Source organism: Amblyraja radiata, chromosome 16 (assembly GCF_010909765.2).
Source record: "Amblyraja radiata isolate CabotCenter1 chromosome 16, sAmbRad1.1.pri, whole genome shotgun sequence".
Taxonomy (NCBI): domain Eukaryota; kingdom Metazoa; phylum Chordata; class Chondrichthyes; order Rajiformes; family Rajidae; genus Amblyraja; species Amblyraja radiata.
Genome location: NC_045971.1, coordinates 5155179 through 5175473, shown reverse-complemented (window position 1 = coordinate 5175473; position 20295 = coordinate 5155179). Strand labels below are relative to the sequence as shown.

The 20295-nt window shown below is 41.6% G+C and overlaps 1 protein-coding gene across 1 annotated transcript; it reads right to left on the bottom strand.

The window, feature by feature from the left end:
• Nucleotides 1-2018: 2018 nt before the first annotated feature.
• Nucleotides 2019-8926, bottom strand: LOC116981820 (homeobox protein Hox-A10-like). Its single transcript, XM_033034948.1, has 2 exons — nucleotides 8130-8926; nucleotides 2019-3003 (listed from the first exon to the last, which is right to left on the bottom strand). The coding sequence occupies exons 1-2, from the start codon at nucleotides 8845-8847 to the stop codon at nucleotides 2732-2734; spliced, it is 990 nt and encodes a 329-aa protein (XP_032890839.1). The 5' UTR covers nucleotides 8848-8926; the 3' UTR covers nucleotides 2019-2731.
• Nucleotides 8927-20295: the final 11369 nt, after the last annotated feature.

The following is a 20295-nucleotide window of genomic DNA, read 5'->3' as shown; positions in this document are numbered from 1 at the left end:
GGAAAATCATGAATTCCCTGTCTCTTTCCCTCTCAACCACCAAGTTGTCCATTTCAGGTCAATTTCACGGGTGCACAATCAGCCAACCACGGTGCATGATATACATGAGTCAGGCTTCAATGGGAGAGCCACTAAATGGCCACAATAAATTCCAGTAGATTTGAAAACGTTAAATAACAAACAAATTTTCAAAATGCAGAAATGCTGACAAACACTGATGTATTTATTTATTTTTATTGCTTTTTTAATATAGACCTGTAACAAGGCCTAGGAAACGATGCAACGACTCCAAGCCGTGATATATACAGAACATGCTTTACAGAAGAATTTCTGCCCACACTTGTTGACCAACATGAAAACAAAATACTTCATCTAAACACTGAGGAGTGAGTTTTTATATTGATCAAATACTGACGCATCATTTTAATCCCCGTCTCTTGCGAGGAGTTTGTGCGGAGTTCAATGTGTTTGATAATAAACAAGATGCGATGGCCACACAGTTAATAATCTTTGGTATAACAATTATTCTTACACTATTTTTAAATTAAATATAACATTTAAATCCACAATTAATACACAGTTCGTATCTGACAAACCTCCACCATATGAAAAACAAATTGAGACGACAGATCATGTTCTTTGCATGTGTTAAATGTCAGATATTTTGATGAATATTTCTAAAAGACAATACAAAAACGCGGTTTGTGTAGAATGTCCACTAAAGGTGTAACAGGCCTAATCAGCACCGATAGTATGTTACATGCTGAGTTCTCCTCAATTACTCCATGGCCACGTGATGACTGCGACATATATTCTATAGAATCCTTCATTGGGTTTTACTTTCATTAGCATTGTGTGTACATATTTTTATTTGCTGAGGGAATTAGTTTGCAAATAGAATTAAAATTTCGTTTTAAGTTTAGTGGTTTCTCAAATAGTTTTATGTTTGGCCGGAGTGGAGCTCTTCACTCGGTGAGAAAGCAAAGCTAAACTTTAAACTTAGCCTTGTTAAACATTTAGTTCACCTTGAGGTCCAGGGTGCAAGGGGGAAAAGTGTAGGTCACCAGCAGTTCGCAATAAAAATGAAATTAATAGCTACCGGGAGTCTTTACAAATTGTTTTGGGTTAGGAGATATGAGCCAGGTGTGCAAGTTTATTCGTGACTGATTTTAGCCTCTTTAAGTCAGTCAAAGTAACACTGCCAGAAAAAAACCCAGAGGGTCATTATTTTTTAATATATCATGATGAGTTCAATCTTGTTACTCGCTCCTTTCGTTGTACTAACTAATATGCTTTAAATTATCGTGCTGCAGTATCTAAGCTAATACAAAGTCCAGACGTTGAGCCGCGTCAAATATACAATGTTGTGTTAACCTCCACGATAGTCCGCATGATCCCAAAGCGATTTTTGTTTTAACATTTCAAGTCGTTTCGTTCTTCGAGAAGTTTGAATTCTCTGCCCAGGAGAGCGGTGGAGAATGAGTTACTGGGTATATTCTAGGCGAAGGTCAATTGAGCTTTAGATATTAAGGGAGTCAAGGGACGTGGGATTAGAGGCAGGAAAGAGGGCCGGGATAAAAGATCAGCCATGACTTCACTAAATGGTGGAACAAGCGCCAGGGGCCTAGAGGCCTACTCTTATTTATTTTGCCTTGAACGCCTTGCAGACGCGTGTTATAATCTTAATTAGAACGGCATGCACTCAATGCCTCTTTGCTTCGTTATCCCATGCACTTCTATTTAACTGTATGGGAGATATTTGGGTATATCTGGATTCCTCCAGGAAAAAATGTATTAATGAACTAGTTCGTACCTGGGACTTGGGGAAAAAAAGTGTTCACTGAGAGAAAATTGGAATAACGGAAACAATTGCAAATAATATCTATTCATTGATAATTAATGTCCACACAATGACCACCGCCGCTCACATCTGCTCCACACTCGTGGATATATATATATATTTATCTTTCTCTCCTCCTGTGTAACTTACAATCAAAGAAGACGAGATGAAACCCAAGGTAAGTGAAATAAATACCACAAATTTAATTTGGTGAGCCACATCCTTTGGATAACCACGCGTCCGTGGCTCCCAGTACTTTGATGGGATGTTGATTTATTCTTTATTAACACTTCAGATACTTTTGTGGGCAAAATACGTCAGAAGCATACACGGTGTTCTCGCCCAACTGTCAATTTTTTACTGTCCTTCAATAACTGGAAGTTACCTTAAAATAATGTCTTCTAAGCATAATATATAAATGCTGGATTAACAACAAAATTCAAATAGTTTATAAGCACCTAAAAGATGAAAACGAACAAAAAAAAAAGCCCGAGGTGTCATTGGCTTCTAGGGTATTTGCTTTCCGATTCATTCGGCGCGACAATGAGAAATGTCACTACATGAATCGATGACAATTAATGGGCTCATGAACAGCAACAGACCCTTCAGTGTTTGTTACATTTGTTTATCAGAAGGTAAGCCATTAGGTTGAAATTAGAAGTTCGCAATGCGAGCATTCCCCTTCCTCTTAAGTTGCTCCAAGTTGTTCTGCTGACTAGACCTGAACTTGTAACTCATCCCAGTGTCTAGCAAATTTCCCCCCCTCCCCTCCCCCCAGCCTTTCCCCCCTCCCCTCCCCTTCACCATCTTCAATGCTGTTGTAGTATTCGGACTCCTCAACCTCATTGTCCGCCGTCTCTTCTTTAATCAAATCGGAGCACAGTGCCGCTTTCAGATGGGGAAAGCAGTCGATATTTCACGAATCCGGTGCTCTCGGCTCATCTTTTTCAGCTTCATTCTCCTGTTTTGAAACCAGATTTTGACCTGCCTGTCTGTTAGATTCACGCTTCGACTGATCTCCAGGCGGCGCTCTCGAGTCAAGTACATGTTAAAGAGAAACTCTTTCTCGAGTTCCAAAGTCTGGTACTTGGTGTACGGACAACGTTTCTTTCTTCCTCCTTTCGCAGTCATCCAGTTCGTGGTACTCGCGGTCTTCGCGCTTTCTGTTAATCGGGAAAAACAAACTGTCAAACGACCTGAACAATTAACGGCTTTCCCTATTTTTTTTTTACCGCCAACAGTGTTAATGCCCCGGGAGTTTCAACCAACTTTCTGAGTTAGGGAAACGGGGAATGAGTCAGAATTTCAACTCACTGTTTACTGGGCGGATATGAACCCTTGACATTTGCTCAAACCCCATCATTGAGTGCTATAGACGATTGTGATACCTCGCGGCCATTATACTGCATTGCTGTGGTATAACTATGCGATCGACAAAATATATTCCAACCTCACTTATGTGGGGAAATTGCTCAGAGATGAATAAACATTTAAGTTCAAATTGAAATGTTATATCGAATGCATATTGCATCGAACATGGAATTTCCGGTCATACTGGGAATCAATGGAACTGAATGAACTAGAAAGGAATATATCAAAACCCAATGCTCACTACGCTGTGCCCTGTGCTTATTGCCAGGACCTTCTACGTTGGCTGTAAATAGACTTGAAATCTTAGTAGCTGCACTGTGAACGCCGCAACGGCTGGCATTTGGCATTAGCAGGAAATAAAATTTAATTAACGGTATAAACACCCTGCTTTACAAGTTTAAGATCAAGAGGTTTATATCCTGTAGCTATCACGCTAAAGTCTATTAAACACATACCAACTTGCACAATGCAAAGCTGCTATATTCTTTTAAAAGTGAGTTCTCACCTTACAAAACAACCTTTAAGCCCCATAATGTATTTTGATGAGATTTTCACGTTAACGTGTTATATAAGGGAGAGAAAATAACCCTCTAGCAGCGAGAGAAACAGAAATTAAAATATGGACACACATTAGTTTCCACCGACGCATCAGGCTACTTGGAAAACATTTTTTTTCTTTCATTAGTTAAAACGTACATATTTATTTTATTAGTTGTGATGCCAAAAAGTAGTGCAATATTTTGCCATTCGCTAAGTTGTTCACAGTACGTTGATGAAACGCACAATTCTAAAAAATAAAGTCATGCATTTCAAAACAGCGAATTATCTCTGTTGCTTGAGCCAATTCGCACTATTAGATGCATCTGCCGCCGCTGCGATACATTCTGGTAACAATTGGCAAATTGTAGACACGGGGCATATCCATGTTTTCCACCATCTGTGTAGTAAAAGTTTGTTATGGACGATGAATAATAAATGTAATAACGAAATCCTGTCAACTGTATAAGTTCAGATAGTTCTAAGAAAGGGCATTACAAAGGGCTGAGAGGATACCGAAATATCAATGGCGATTCCATTGGTCTGAACTACAGTCGAACAGAGAGGACAAACTTGATTGTGAAATACAGGAATAAACATTATAGAACGTGGGAAACACGCCATGTTTGCATATACACTTGCTGTAAATTAATGTCCCAGGAAAAAAAAGATAAAATGTTTTAAAACGTTGACAGTTCCTCAAATAGCGCAGAATGTGCAATATGGTTCTTCTTTTCCCGAAAGTTTTCAATCCGGAACAATCTGAATGTCCACGAAAATGCTGGATAAACTCAGCGGGTGCAGCAGCATCTATGGAGCATCCTATTTCCTATATTGGAGATTGTTCAACTCTTTGCATGGAGCGAAGGAAATAGGCAACGTTGCCTATACCCTTCGCCCCATAGATGCTGCTGCACCCGCTGAGTTTCTCCGGCATTTTTGTCTACCTTCGATTTTCCAGCATCTGCAGTTCCTTCTTAAACAATCTGAATGTCGTTGCTTAACCTAAATGCAAACGGTTAATGGTCGACCGTGACCTTGCTGAGAATTCAAAAACTCTTACAAAAAATCCATCCTGCTAAGGTTCATATTGCAATTGCCAATATTTAACACAATAGTTCCGGATATTACATTCCTCAACTATGTGTTTATAAAGTTGCAGAAAACGTCGTTTAATACACGCCAGTGTGCACGGTCTGATATTGAAATAACTGCAGCGGATCACCAAGGTTCCTTCTGCATATTGTGTCAATTTGTGATATATTCTTTTTAATTTCATACATAGAAGCACATATTTAAAATTCTAACCTTTCCTTCACCTGTTTACCACACGAGGTAACAATTTCAAAAGAAAAACAAAATTCAGCTATTGATGGGTCTGACATCTTCTAGGTTTCTCCGATACTTTTATTTTACAGAGAGTGTGTTGTCCATTTCACGTTGTTTATGATGTGGAGAAGAGCTTACTTATTCAACTAACTTAATTAATTAATTAATTAAGGGTGCTTCGAACAACACGGGGGTTGCATGATGTGTGTGGGTGTCTCTCCAGTCCTGAGCTAAAACCACAAATAGACTAATTTAACTAAGTGTTCAGAGTGCCAAGGACTTGAAATGAAATACGCCAAAGCAGACTCGAGAATTAACGTTGAAAATTAAAATGGATTGCAGAGCAGTTTGTTAATGAATTACAATATAACGTCTGCTAACAATGTGCTGGAAAATCTCAAGTGACAGTGATTATATGTTTGCATTCTACTTATAGTTTGAGTCTCGCCAATTATTCTAAATTAACCATAACAACACGTATTACAAACGAAGAGCCAATGAATACATTTAAATCGAATCATATCGTCGCGTTACACTTCCCATTGTTATTAGCATGGGCTGTGTCTCTCAAAATAGGTGGAATTCCAATTCAATAAAAAAGTTGATCTTCAATAGCAACTGCCTAGTATCATGAAACTCTTTGTGTGGAACTGACATTACTTCAGAACAGCAAAGATGGCGGGAGTCTGTCATTAAGATTAGGTTTTTCTTTTTATGGATTTCCATTAAAAATAGAAACAGGGAAATCGCATCATGTCCAGAAATTTGGCATGTCAGCTGTTCTATGCAGCTACCGATTTGCTTACGTTTTTAAACAAAGCATTTCTGGACGATATTGCTCTCTGCGGAATTATATTCAACCAGCGATGAGTGATCTCTCACAGAACAGTCCAACGATTCATTGGTTCTAAAGTAAACAGAAGAGTCGTTGTATCAGATGAAGATTCTTATAGGCAAATGGTAGCAAAGCCCAGGCAGCTCCACATGTCGTTCGACCAAAGACCTTTAAGTCGGAACTTCCCACCCTATATATAGCTCGACTGGACTCCTCGGTTAACTTACATTCTCCCACCAAATATTATCAATAATTTTCATGCTCAAAATATCAATTTAAAAATTAGAAAACGTTCAATGTCTCTTCCTAATTATCAGCTAATTTGACCTGTAAGTGTTTTTCTTGTCTATCTCGTCGGACAAGGCCGACATACAATACTTTGATTCAGATTGAAAGTGCAACGTGTAACTAACATGTCCCAAATTTCCATAACAATGTAACATTTCTATACGCCATTGTGACTTGATGTCTAGTTTGGTCTCTTGGTTTGTGTCACCCGATTATATGGGTAAACAGTCAATAAAGTCTGTGTCTGAACGAAAGAACAGCCTATCACTGGAACATATATTTAGGTCTCAACGTCACACAGGGAAGACCAGACACAAACAAGGAACTAACCATTCAACCCGTTAGAGATCACCTTTTTTTATTTTGACAAAGGGTTTGCCCGCTCGTGTTGAAATGGCTTTGTTTTACAGTTTATTACAACTTTGGTGTGTGTGTGAGTGTAGCGGAGGAAATCCGTTTTGGTAGATCCCTATTAATTGCAACTTCCTCCGAGTTATTGCATCCTGGTGTTTACCTACCCTTTCCTCTTGAGAAGTGGTAAACGTTAGCCTGCTTTATATTTTATATCATAGCTTTGCCCTCCCGTTGAACACGGGGAAATTCCCAAATAAATGTACAATGCAATGGCAAGAAAATTGAAAAAGCCAGTGCTATTGATTGGCACGATTTAAATTGTTGGTACCAATTGGAATGAAATGTTATTTAAGATATTTTTAAAGAATAATGCGTTTGCCCATGCCACACATTTCTTACTAATTTAACGAGCAGCAAGATTTCATGAAACAACGCAGTAATATCACCGCAACGCTGTGTGGTGCAGTTTTTATTTGGCGCCATAATTTAGCTCCATAGCAGCATGCCGACCTTAAATAAACACAGCATGCTGCCAACAAGCTCATTTTTATTTATATTCAGCATTTGGAATTTATGGATGCATCTTAGCACGGTTTGATACACGAGCTAACATTAAGAGGCCGTTGTTTAGTTGCCTATCTTGCTGTTCTCGTGATGCCAGCCTCACGTCCCATCCATCAACAGCCCACAACTAGTCATGCAACATATTGGTGGTCACCAACGTGGTGCTTCTCGAACCCGGCTCAAAAACCCGACCGCTCTCTGTATTGTCTCGTCCATCCATGTGTGTTGACCTTTATATCTGAGCGTCCATAAAACCTCATAGCATCATTAGAGTTCATCGCTCTTGCTTTCCCGCTCGCTCTTTCTATCACACAGCCGCGCACACCTATGTACATAAATATATTGACTCCAAGGGATGTTTAGGTTTCCTGCGAATTTGTGTGTCATTTCACCTTGTTTCTCGCCCTATGATATGGATACATTAGCACATGGGCCCACGTTTATCTGCTCCATATTTAGAATGATATATGTCTTGTAAGCGTTTAACTATGATTAGTCATTACTGATCATAAAATGTGCCTAAATGTTTGTGCTTACACCAGTATGTTCGCACAATGCTCTGCCTTTCTGGTGACCCAACGCTACTTCATATTAATGCTGCATTTGAAACATCAGCATTTGGATTTTTTTTTGTTCCCACCCGTTCGCAAATCATTCCTGAGAGTCTCAATTGCTTTTTGTTTTGCCTAGGTGGTTATTTTTATTGGGGACATTTACTGCAGCTTTTTTATACGATTGAGAAATGGCCTGGAGAACAGAAATCTTTCGGTGTTTTGATCTTTAAAAGGTTCACTTAAACGTGTTTGCAATTTACTCCGCCGCGAAGGGCCTGTGCAATAAATAACTCAAGGTATTAATTTGGACTGTGGGTCCTTTGTGTTGTGGACAAAACAGGTCCTTTACTGCCTAAATGAAGTCACCTTGTCGCTGATGAGAGAGCTGCTCGACGCTCCTGCTCCAAATGCGTGTAATTGCTTTGCCTGTGTTTTTCTTTCAAGCTTTTTCACTCACCTTTTGTTTCTCTCTCGGAATGAGCCGGGTCCCCGCCAGGGAAGTCTAAAGTGGGTGTATCTTGTACAAAGTCACTCTGTCTCGCTTCTGTGGGTTTTGCCGGGTTCCTGCGGACGGGGTCGCTCGAGCCGGCCGCTTTTATGGCCTTTTCACCTGGTTTTGAGGAGGAAGACGACGTAGCGAAGGAAGAGGTGAAGGGAAGGCTGGACGTGATCGAGCATGGGGCCGCGGCTGGCGGCGGCGGCTGGTTGTAATCCGTGGGTTTGCTGGACGTGTAGCTCGGTTCTGAACGGAAATAGATGGGGACTGGGACTCTGCCACTATCACTAGCGCACATTTCAGAGATCACCCTCGGGTACACAGGCACCTCCGGGACCGTCTTCCCGTGTTTATCCCCGTCTAGTAGACAATAGTTGGCTTCTTCCTTCACGCTAGACGCGAAGGAATATGCGTTTATCTGCTGGAGGCGGCCGCTGTGGCCGGGTGCTGATGGCGTTGCCCACCCTGCCATACCTGGCACGTACTGGTGATGGGGCACCATCCCTAGAGCTTGCTGGTGGCTCATCTCGTCGTGTTTACGATGACAGCTCTGTGCCCCGTAGCCCTGGTCCGGCCTAGAGGACAAATAACCCCCAGGACAGTAAGGTCCAGGCTGGTTGGAGCTGATTAAAGCCCTGACTGAAAACGAACTTGGAGCAGAATTCTCCGAACATGACATAGCTGCAGCTGAGTTGAGCAGGGCTAGATGGGGGTGGGGTGGTGGGGTGGGGGGGGGGAGGTGGTGGTGGTTGTGGTGGTGGGGGGGGGGGGGGGGGGGGGGGGGGGAGGTGGCATTCGAAAAGAAGGTCCTTATCAAACTAACGTGTCTCTTGGACTCATCAGACGTCGTCTGTGGACAACTTCCTTTCAACAGGCCAATCAGAAGCAACGGACGCAGCGCCGGCCCCTCCTACTCGGCTGGGTTTTGAAATGAGAGAAACATTGATGCATTTCTGGCGTTCACTGACACCTAGTTACTGTGACAAATACAAGCTTGTTAATTCAGCTTTTATTAACCCAAAGCAGAGGAGCCTTATCCTGCCCCTTATTCCACCCCCCCCCCCCCCCCCCCCCCCCCCCCCCCCCCCCCCCCCCTTTACGTGGTTAACGTTTCTTGGGACAAAGTTAAGGACAACAAGTTTACAATTTACAGGCAGCTCTTCAGACATTATGGCGACGGCTGCATCGCTGAAGGAGCTCTGCAAATTTACCCATCGCTCGTGGTAAAAAAATATGATAGAAAGCAACAAACGAGAGGAACCCGAACATAACAAGGAAAGTTGAATCAAAAATGGACACAAAATAGTTTAATTTTATTACAATATCGGCACCTCCAACAATAAGCGGGATGTATAAGGTGGAATATACACAACATGCACATATGTAATTTATTAGAAAGTCTGGGTGTTAATGGATGGTTTCAATAAAGTAAGGCAGTTAAATGACATTAACAATCTTACATCGATTAAGCATAAAATTTGGAGTTAATTGCACCGAAGCTTGATGTAAAATATACGTTCTCGCACAGGCATGGTCTTGGCAGCTAAACTAATGTAAACTTGTTGTATTTGGTGATGGTGGCATATAACGTGTACACACATATATACACGCGGCATTGGCTGCGTAAAATGGTTCCCAAATCTAATACATTATTCTATAAACACCGTATGTAACAATGAACCGCACATGATTTGCAACAGATAATACATTTCTGTCCTGGAACCATTCACTGCCCGACATTCTATCAAGGGACTGGATTAGGTTTCAGGATTCGATCCATCGAGATTTTCCCTTCGCGTAAGGTCAAATCCTTACAATCAGCCACTGAAACCAAGAATATTTCGGTCTGTATTTTCTTATTTACCCACAGCACCCCCCCCCCCCCCCCCGAGACCCTTCGGTACCCTGTATTTGTTCAACGGTAACAAAAACAGAATTCACTTATCAGCTTCATTTTGTATCCCAGTCCTTTCCCCGTTGCCCTTTTAAATTATCGAACCCTTCAAACCCCTTCTTTGCTGTTTCAGCGATAAAACCGAGTAATTTATTGACAGTTCACATGCTTAGAACCTGCTATATTTAATTTAATACATTATTGCAGCACGGCTGCTTCGGGAGCTGAACACCAACATAAATCAAAATGACAATAAATAAATTAACGATAATCCTGCGGATGTAGCGAATATTAAAGCACATTCGCGTGGAGCTTTTCCGAACTAAAGCGATCCCGGACCAGCGGTATATTTCGCAGAGATCCGCCTTAAAGGATCAACTATTGGACTGTTTATGCATTACTATAAAGTCTGAGTTCATGCACACACACCTAAGGTGTTTATGTAACATCAAATTTCCAGTGCAAACACGACTTCACAATAAAGTTTGTGCAGGAAGGAACTGCAGATGCTGGTTTAAACCGAAGATAGACACAAAAAGCCGGAGTAACTCAGCGGGACGGGCAGCATCTCTGGAGGGGAGGAATGGATGATCGTTTCGGGTCGAGACCCTTCTTCTGAAGAAGGTTCACAATAAAGTTAACGGCAATTTTGTTTATTTTTTAAAGAACAAGTAACGTCTACTAGATAGGTTGTCCCTGAGCCGACAGTGACTATTTTGGACCCGTGTAATCTACGCACAGAAGCCAACTCAAGAACCAAAAAAACTCACATAATTTTTTTTTTAAAATCAATTTTGTAAATCCCTCTGTTTGCGCGGTCTCATGGATCCAACTGCAGATATTTATCAACACAAAAGTTTAAATCCAGTCGTTGACAGAGAGGAGTATTTTATGGACATCTGACAAACTAACTGCAGATTTGGCGAAGTTGTCGTTTCCAATCCAAATTAAACCTGCTCTTCACCAATCTAAACTAAACCTTCAAACTCCACGCCTTTTTCTTGAAATCTCAAGATGTGATGTCATGTAATTTTGCAATGGGATCGATCTCGTGCTTTTTGCTGTTATTGACTTTGTGTGAAGTATCTGCTCACCCCTATAAACATATCACCTGAAATGATTCCTGTTTAAATGGAGACCAGGGCGCCTGCAATTCATAACCGGGTGATGTTTCAAACCCCGCAACAGCAGATTACAGTGTGTTATTGCCACGTCAACCAAATTGCGCCGGTGGTCAATTTTTCTGCAAAAGAAATGACTGTGATACCGATTCCATCAGAATACAATGAAGGGTAATCTTGTATCCTACTTAGACCGAGATCCAGAAGTATTGTAATTTGGGCACCGTCTAGGTGAATGTAAAGACCCATGAAAAGGGATTGGGGTGGGGGGGTGGAGGGGGGGGGGGGCGATGCGTGAGTTAAGGGGGTCGGGGTGGGGGAACGCCACCTATACCAATGCATACCATGTACTTTTCCACTGTAAGTTTTTCCAGAACAAGGGGTCACAGTTTAAGGATAAGGGGGGGAAGTCTTTTAGGACCGAGATGAGAAAAACATTTTTCACCCAGAGAGTGGTAAATCTGTGGAATTCTCTGCCACCGAAGGTAGTCGAGGCCAGTTCATTGGCTATATTTAAGAGGGAGTTAGATGTGGCCCTTGTGGCTAAAGGGATCAGGGGGTGTGGGGAGAAGGTAGGGATGGGATACTGAGTTGGGCGATCAGCCATGATCATATTGAATGGCGGTGTAGACTCGAAGGGCCTAATGGCCTACTCCTGCACCTGTTTTTTTATGTTTCTATGTGTCTATGTAAATGGTTCCATTTGTAATCATATATTCAAGAGAGAGTTGGACAAAGCTCTTGGGGCTAACGGCATCAACGGATAGGGGGGAGAAAGCAGGAGCGGGGTACTGATTCTGGATGATCAGCTGTGATCATGTTGGATAGCGGTGCTGGCTCGAAGCACACAACGAAAGCTTTTCACCGTACCTCGCTGCACGTGGCAATAAACTAAACTAAAACTAAGGGTAAGTTAGGGAGTGAGACTTCGCAGAGAGTTGAGTGAAGTACATCAAACCCAAACCTTCGACACTAGTTCTCAGCAAGGCGCCTTAATAATTGAGACTATCTCCTCGGTAGACAAAAGTGCTGGAGAAACTCAGCGGGTGCAGCAGCAACTATGGAGCGAAGGAAATAGGCGACGTTGCCTATTTCCTCCGCTCCATGCAAAGAGTTGAACAATCTCCACTATAGGAAATAGGCAACGTTTCGGGCCGAAACCCTTCCGGGTTTCGTCCCGAAACGTTGCCTATTTCCTTCGCTCCATAGACGCTGCTGCACCCCGCTGAGTTTCTCCAGCACTTTTGTCGACCTTCGATTTTCCAGCATCTGCAGATCCTTCTTAAACGGAGATGATCTCCTCTCCCAGTAAAGTATACAAAAATCCATTCGCTCACGTCCTTCTCCCTCCCAGCCCTACCACACACAGGTATATGCACACACAAGTCTACGACATGGAGTAGGTCGGAAGGGGCACTACCAACAAATTACGAACTGGATACTCTATTGTGTTATTCATCCACACAGGGACGAAACAAAGGCGAGACAATCCATATTGTATGCTAATCGGGGATAAACACACACGGTAACACGTAACACACACGGTAACACGCGTTATTTGTGATGAGGGAGCTTGCTGGAGATGGGTTGTATCCGAAGAGAGTGGTAGCTGTGTGGAATGAGCTTCCAGTGGAAGTGGTGGAGGCAGGTTCGATTTTATCATTTAAAAATAAATTGGATAGGTGTATGGACGGGAAAGGAATGGAGGGTTATGGTCTGAGTGCAGGTAGATGGGACTAGGTGAGAGTAAGTGTTCGGCACGGACTAGAAGGGCCGAGATGGCCTGTGTCTGTGCTGTAATGGTTATATGGTTATATAGTTAAGGCCAAACCGCTGCAAAACTGTGGATCTTCTCCAGAACGGTAACTGAAATGTCTGAAGAAGGGTTTCGACCCGAAACATCGCCTATTTCCTTCGCTCCATAGATGCTGCTGCACCCGCTGAGTTTCTCCAGCATTTTTGTGTACCTTCGATTTTCCAACATCCTTCTTAAACACAACTGAAATTAATACGGGCGCTCAATTAAGACCTAGGATATTTCCATAAATGTTATCAAGTAATAAATATTTCCAGTAATTTTATACTGAGGCAGTATATTTCAAGTACTGCCTCGGCCCGCAATAGGGTTCGCTACATTAATAAGAAATGGGATTATGTATAGGGAATGGAATAATGCTTCGAATGAAAGCAGAAATTCAGAGCAATTGTTCGCCATCTGTAATTTTAAAGAGCTGTTCAGACGCGAACTTCAAGGTGATCATTGCACTCGGCCTTGGCTAACGTCAGACGAATATCCTGCTGAAAGCTTGGATCTACAAACCAATGCAATAGGCAGGGCGCCTTTAAAAATAACTATACTTTGTGGAAAAATATCCGTCTGAGATTTCAGCTGATCAAAATAAAAGAAAACACAAGCTGCAAATTTCCGCCTCGTGTATCATGGGCGCGGGGATTGTTCCTTCATCTTATTCCAACCGGAGGAATTACCAAGACCGACCTCGGCTTTCTATGCAGCTCAAGAAATATACAGAATTCACAGGATTTACGACTACAATTACCAGGTCGGTCAAAAATAAAACCCGAGGCAGTAATGCTCACATTTTGGTCTACGGTGCTGGTGGTCAGATGGTGAAAAATGTACCATAATTTCAAATTATTTAAATTAGATGCGAGCAATGGAGAAGACTGCAGCAGTAAAATGAACCGCACTTTAAACATTGTTTCATCAAAGGTTCGCAACCATAACCTCGTATTTGAGGCAAGAATTCGCCCTGGATTGGGTGAGATTTTCACGGTTGTTAACACGGTTTAATAATGTTCCGTTCAGAATTAGCCAAGTGGAAGAGGAAGGTGGGGGGGGGGGGGGGGGGGGGGGGGGGGGAAGCAGCAACGTTTTGTGTACACAATATCTACCATAAAATGGCGCCAGGCCCCCTCTAGCTTTGAGAAATTCCTGCAGGAATTACTTTCCAGGGACGCGCAATAATTTCGAATTCCAACCCATATCGCGTCAACGATGTCACCGGCGAAATTCTAATTTAAAATAAAAATTTACGAGAAAATTGTAATCGAATACAGATTTACAGGATCCACTATTCAGCCCGCGCTGCTGACTGTGGCCTTCATGCCTGTGCTCACTAGCTCAGAGACTCGCCTCAACCTGGTCGCGTTCTTAGTTCACCCCTTCCATCAGGAACAGGGAACGGAACGATAGTTTGAAAACCGTGACGACCAGGTTCAAGAACAGCTTCTTCCCAACAACCAACAAGCCCCTGAACACTGCACAAGACCGACCTCAACAATTAACTTCAATGGCGTGTCTTTGGTTATACGAAGGACTTCGTTTATTACTCCAGTCTTGTGGATATTAACTTATTAGTTTTTTTTTTGTTTGTTACTTATAGATTATCTGCCTGTATTACGTTTACAGATGCGTTAGACTGCAGCAAGTGCAAGTTGCATTGTCTCCATGTTTCTGTTCATATAAACTCTTCACATGAGACGCGAGACTGTACAACCACGACGGGCCAGCACCATAACCCTTCATTCTTCACCACTTACGTTTGCGTATCTCTAGCGCGCCTATCTTTCGTTCAAAAACACCCCAAAGAGAACTTCAAAACTAAAATCGGCGCAGGCCACAAAAAAAAACGGTTGAGAAATATACTTGATAATGTAGAATATAAATGGGCGACGGCATCTTGGGCTTTTCAAGTTTCAGCCCCGGCAAAGAATGTGACATTTATTCAACTCTGTTAATATCAATAGTAATTTTTAAATGCATTGCTGGACAACATGTCGAGGCGTTCTCGTATCCAGCGTTTTGGGATTTTCCTTCAAGGTTTTTCCACAAAGAAAACCGTCTGTTCTATGTCAGGAAACTGCCCGTCGCAAGAGGAAAATCTCAGCACTCTAAACAACGCGTTGGAACGCCGGCGGAAAAAAAACACAAACTGAAAGCCAGAACCTGCCCTCTATTCATATACATCTATGTGAACATACAGCTCAACACGGCGAGCATGAGTTGAATGAATTTGCAACGACTGCAATGTATTTACTCGTTCGAATCAATAGCGGTATAAGATCAACGCACACCTGTTTTAAGATCGACATCAAGTAACAAACTGGTGGAAAGTTGGATTTGATTCCAGGGCCCTCGGTTAATTGTCCACAATATTTCTGGCCGAACATCACGGAAAATTGATCGTTGTTCTTTTTCAACTCAAACCCCAAATGGAAACCATCAAAAATATTCAAATATTAAGCAAGGGGTTCGAATTTAGTTCAGAAAGAAGGGAATTTCGAAGGGACTCGCTGGCCTTTCTAGTTTAATTTCACGTATAATTCCGGAATCTTACAGGGAGCCTCCGGTAGAAACGAGAGCGCGCACCCAACAAATAACCCATGATCTAATACACCGCACAATCCACTCACAGTCCATTTTAGAATTGAATAAGCCACAGAAATCACATCGCGCAATTTTCAACAGCACATGAAACTCTACGGGTGTCATGGGGTTATGGGGAGAAGGCAGGAGAATGGGGTTAGGAAGGAGAGATAGATCAGCCATGATTGAATGGCGGAGTAGACTTGATGGGCCGAATGGCCTAATTCTGTTCCTATCACTTACGACCTTATGAGATGAAACCAATAAAACACTCAGATTGATTGTCCCTCCATTCAATCCATGTTCTACTGGTGGAAGTCAGAAGCATGATTCAACAAGTAGGCAGAGTCTTCTGAATCCATCCATTCACCCACCATTCCTTCTATCAGTCTATCTATCTATCTATCTATCTATCTATCTATCTATCTATCTATCTATCTATCTATCTATCTATCTATCTATCTATCTATCTATCTATCTATCTATCTATCTATCTATCTATCTATCTATCTATCTATCTATCTATCTATCTATCTATCTATCTATCTATTTATCTATCTATCTATCTATCTATCTATCTATCTATCTATCTATCTATCTATCTATCTATCTATCTATCTATCTATCTGTCTATCTGTCTGTCTGTCTGTCTCTCTGTCTGTCTGTCTGTCTGTCTGTCTGTCTGTCTGTCTATCTATCTATCTATCTATCAATCTATCTGTCTATCTGTCTATCCCGCCTCAGTTCGCCAAGTTGAAGATGGCGTGATCCTTTCTTCTCGCCCCGTCGCTGTTTCCTTGCAGGGCTATTTATTTTTTCTCTGGACGTCTACCTTCTTTCAATAACAGCAGTTGAATCAAGTACAAGCCTTAGACAAACATGCCATCGTTTCCTGATCACTCCTTTCTTCCAAATCTTTTCAAACCTCTCACTTGTTAGTAACGTATTATAAATAAATGTCAAATTAACCTGTGTTTATGGTTATTTCAAGGTGAAGGTGAGGTCATCTTTTTCTCTCCAAGTCTGTTCGAACCCCCTCCATATTTTTGGGAAAAAACTCAGTTTCACATCATTCTACATTCATTTCTTTGAAACTTAAAATTCAGAGCATGAAGCCTGATCGAAAATGTAAGTTTAACAAGAAGCCCCAGGTGGTAGCGTCAAACATTAATAAATTCACCATCTCACTTGTTAGTTATTTAATTGTCATTTTTATCTTGTACATTTGAGCATGTGCGCCTGAATGTTGTTGTTTGCACCACTAACATGCCAATAAAGTAACAAAATAATAAATAAATGTAGATAGGGGAAGGTATTTTTCAGAGATATTTCAGGAATATTACAACTTCAGAGAACTGCAATTAATCAGCCTGCGTAATTCGGCTTGCTGATGTTATATATTTGTTGATTTGTCCATTCATTTATATCTATCTATCTTACTATCTATCTATTAATCTGTCTGCCTGCCTGCCTGCCTGCCTGCCTGCCTATCTGTCTGTCTGTCTGCCTGTTTATATGTCTGTCTGTCTGTCTGTCTGTCTGTCTGTCTGTCTGTCTGTCTGTCTGTCTGTCTGTCTGTCTGTCTGTCTGTCTGTCTGTCTGTCTGTCTGTATGTCTGTCTGTCTGTCTGCCTGTCTGTCTGTCTGTCTGTCTGTCTGTCTGTCTGCCTGTCTGGCTGTCTGTCTGCCTGTCTGTCTGTCTATCCTTTCCTACGGACCTAGCCGTTTCTGGTAAACACGTGCTGTATAGTAGCAGTCGCCACGTCACAAAAAGGCATTTTAATTTATATATACCCTCTCTCATGTAATTATATATAATAGAGAGAGAGAGGGAGAGAGAGAGAGAGAGAGAGAGAACTGCAGATGCTAGTTTACATAAAAAGACAGATTGCTGGAGCAACTCAGGCAGCGTCTCTGGAGAAGATGGATAAACGTGTCCACGTTGGCCCGCTCAATTACTCCAGCACTTCTTCCCCTCACACTGGGAATTGCTGAAGGCTCTGTCTGCTTTTCCTGATTTCTCTCCATCTGACTTTGACATTGACGCCCCACACGTCATCACCAAATCCCAGTTCCATCCATTTTCTATATAGGAAAAATAAAAGTAATTTCCCTTCTAATTTTCTATTCAATTTCCGGAGCCTGGAATTGAGATTCCTTGATAAATAACATAGTCATTTTACAGAGCTCTGAGGCCGCTAGATTAATACAACTATTTATTCCGGACAACCGTACACCAGATGCTAATCCTTGGGCCGCGATCAGGCTGCTTTCAACAACTAAATCAGCGATTGTAAGATCATAACATCATCACCAGGCCAAACATTTAAAATGATTAGATTATTTATTTTACTATTGATGCTATTGGTGCATAAACGTTAGAATTTGGCACTCGAATTGAAATACATTTAGAATAATTATATGTAAAGCATACAGATTTCGTGACATGCCCTGCTCACATTTAATCCACATAGTTACCAGGCGCCTGGTCAAACTAGAAGTTGAACGCAATGCGTCTATAGTTAGATACAAAACACAATATTCTTAGCGACAGCAGTATCTTGATAAAAAAAACCTATGAATGAGATGCTACACGAAAAATGCAACATACACCATAACATTTTTAGTTTAGTTCATCCGATACAATCCTGTATTTTACGTTATGCCTTTTCGATTAAAAAAAAAATTATATTCACTTCTGGGATTTCCCCACTAAAGTCGCGGTTGCAAGCTGCTAACAAGCAACCCAAACTGGTATTGGAAGTCTGCAGCTGCTGCCTATTAAGTACACGGCGTCGGCGTCTAGGAAAACTTAATCAACAGTCAAAAGACACAAATAGATTTCCAACGAATCCTTGTTGTGGTACGAATACACCTTGGAGAAAAAAACCAGCGCCACAAACAGTATTGGACTCATCAATGAACTAAACGAGAACAATTAAACACAGTTGCGTGCTGGCGTAAAGTATTCCTTAGAACATGCTGTTTGCTCCAAAATCAGTTACACGTGGACTGATATTTCACATATGGGTTTGCATTAAAAATACAGCAACTGTGTAGACTAAATATTTTCGGATGCGATTGTATATGATATCCCCTTCACACTTGGCCGTGGAAATGATACGAAGAGGGGATGTCTCCAAACCAATTGGCTTTAAAATGCAATCCTTTGTTTTACTTCACTGTTCACAATAAAATATTTAGCGACCTGTAGAACATTAATCATCGTTAATGCCTAACACAGTGTTGGAGTAATCTTGCAAAAGTGGAATCATATCACGATTTCTGACCGACCATGCGAAATATTTATTCATTTACAGAGTCAAACATTGACTACTTTTAATTTGCTCAGGGGGAAAAAAGGAGCATTGACTCCAATAACCTCATTTTAGAAACCATTTTTCTCAGCAGGAGATGGCTAACTGGAAAATACATGTCACCATTGCAATACTTAGCTTCACCACTTGAGGACAGTGCTGCTCCACAAATGCGCCGATAGGCACTTCAACCTTCTGTGATCGCCTTGTACTAATACCACAGGAGGATCAAATTTGTTTTTTTCTTTCTGTTGCTGAGTTTGTAGAATTAAAACGTGCAATAATACCACGAATTTCATTTAGATATCATGCTGTGATATATATTTAAGTTACACATCGGTTCAAATCATCACTGCTTCTTATATTTGAAGGTTTGGTTTCCACAAATCAAGTTGCCTCAATGAGTCAAAAACACTTGAATCATTCAATTGTCCTGACGTGTTCGCTAAAAAAACCCACGATAAACGATAGGAAACTCCGTTGGAGGTATTATTATTTTCCTATCTGTATCACGATAAACATGTTATAATGTTACATGTCTGATTGTCTTTGGGCTCTTTGGCGGTTGCTAGGACGTCTCCACACAGAAATAAAATGGCGTTGGTGCTCATATACCTTTGAGGTCCAGGTCGGAAAATATAAGTTACTTTCAAATAATTTTTAAACCAGCATCTGCAGTTCCTTTTCATACACGTTAATTTCAAAGACACTTGTGCATTAAAGCGGCCTACTATTGTTTACTGTGTTTCCAAATGAGCCGACTAGGTCCCTCAGATCGGCCGACTTGGGGTTACTGAACATCCCTCGGTCTAGGCATAAGCTCGGGGGCGACCGCGGTTGCCTTTGCGGTTGCAGCTCCTAGACTATGGAACAGCATCCCTCTTCCCATCAAAACGGCCCCCTCCATCGACTCCTTTACGTCGAGACTTAAAACTCATCTTTACTCTCAAGCCTTTCTTGACGTCCTCTGAGGGAGGGCTATATGTATGTATTTATGTATGTACTTAATCTATGAACCACTGTTGTATAACGTTAGTACCTCCACCAATGTAAAGCACTTTGGTCAACGAGAGTTGTTTTTTAAATGTGCTATCGAAATAAAAGTGACCCATTCTTCCTCCATATGTGCCAGTCATGGCCTAATCCAATGCAAAGTCCTTCAATAAGTCCACTACACAAATGCAAGATTATCTAGAATGTACCCCGCTGTTAGGGACACCTGCAACAGATGTAATCAATCTCCTGCCAACCATAGTCATATGTTTTGGTCTTGCCCTAAGTTAGCAGCCTTCTGGAGGAGTGCTTTCGACTTGATAAGCAGAGCCTATGGCCAGACTATTCCTCCAAACCCACTGTCAGCCATTTTCGGTACCCCTCCCAACACCAACCTCTCTGTTGCGTTGAAACGG

Bases quoted from the DNA above. Each gene is read 5' to 3' on its own strand.
- LOC116981820 (XM_033034948.1), bottom strand. From the start codon at position 8,847: ATGTCATGTTCGGAGAATTCTGCTCCAAGTTCGTTTTCAGTCAGGGCT. The intron at 3,004-8,129 runs GTGAGTGAAAAA...CCCGATTAACAG, and splicing joins TTCCGAGAGAGAAACAAAAG to AAAGCGCGAAGACCGCGAGT.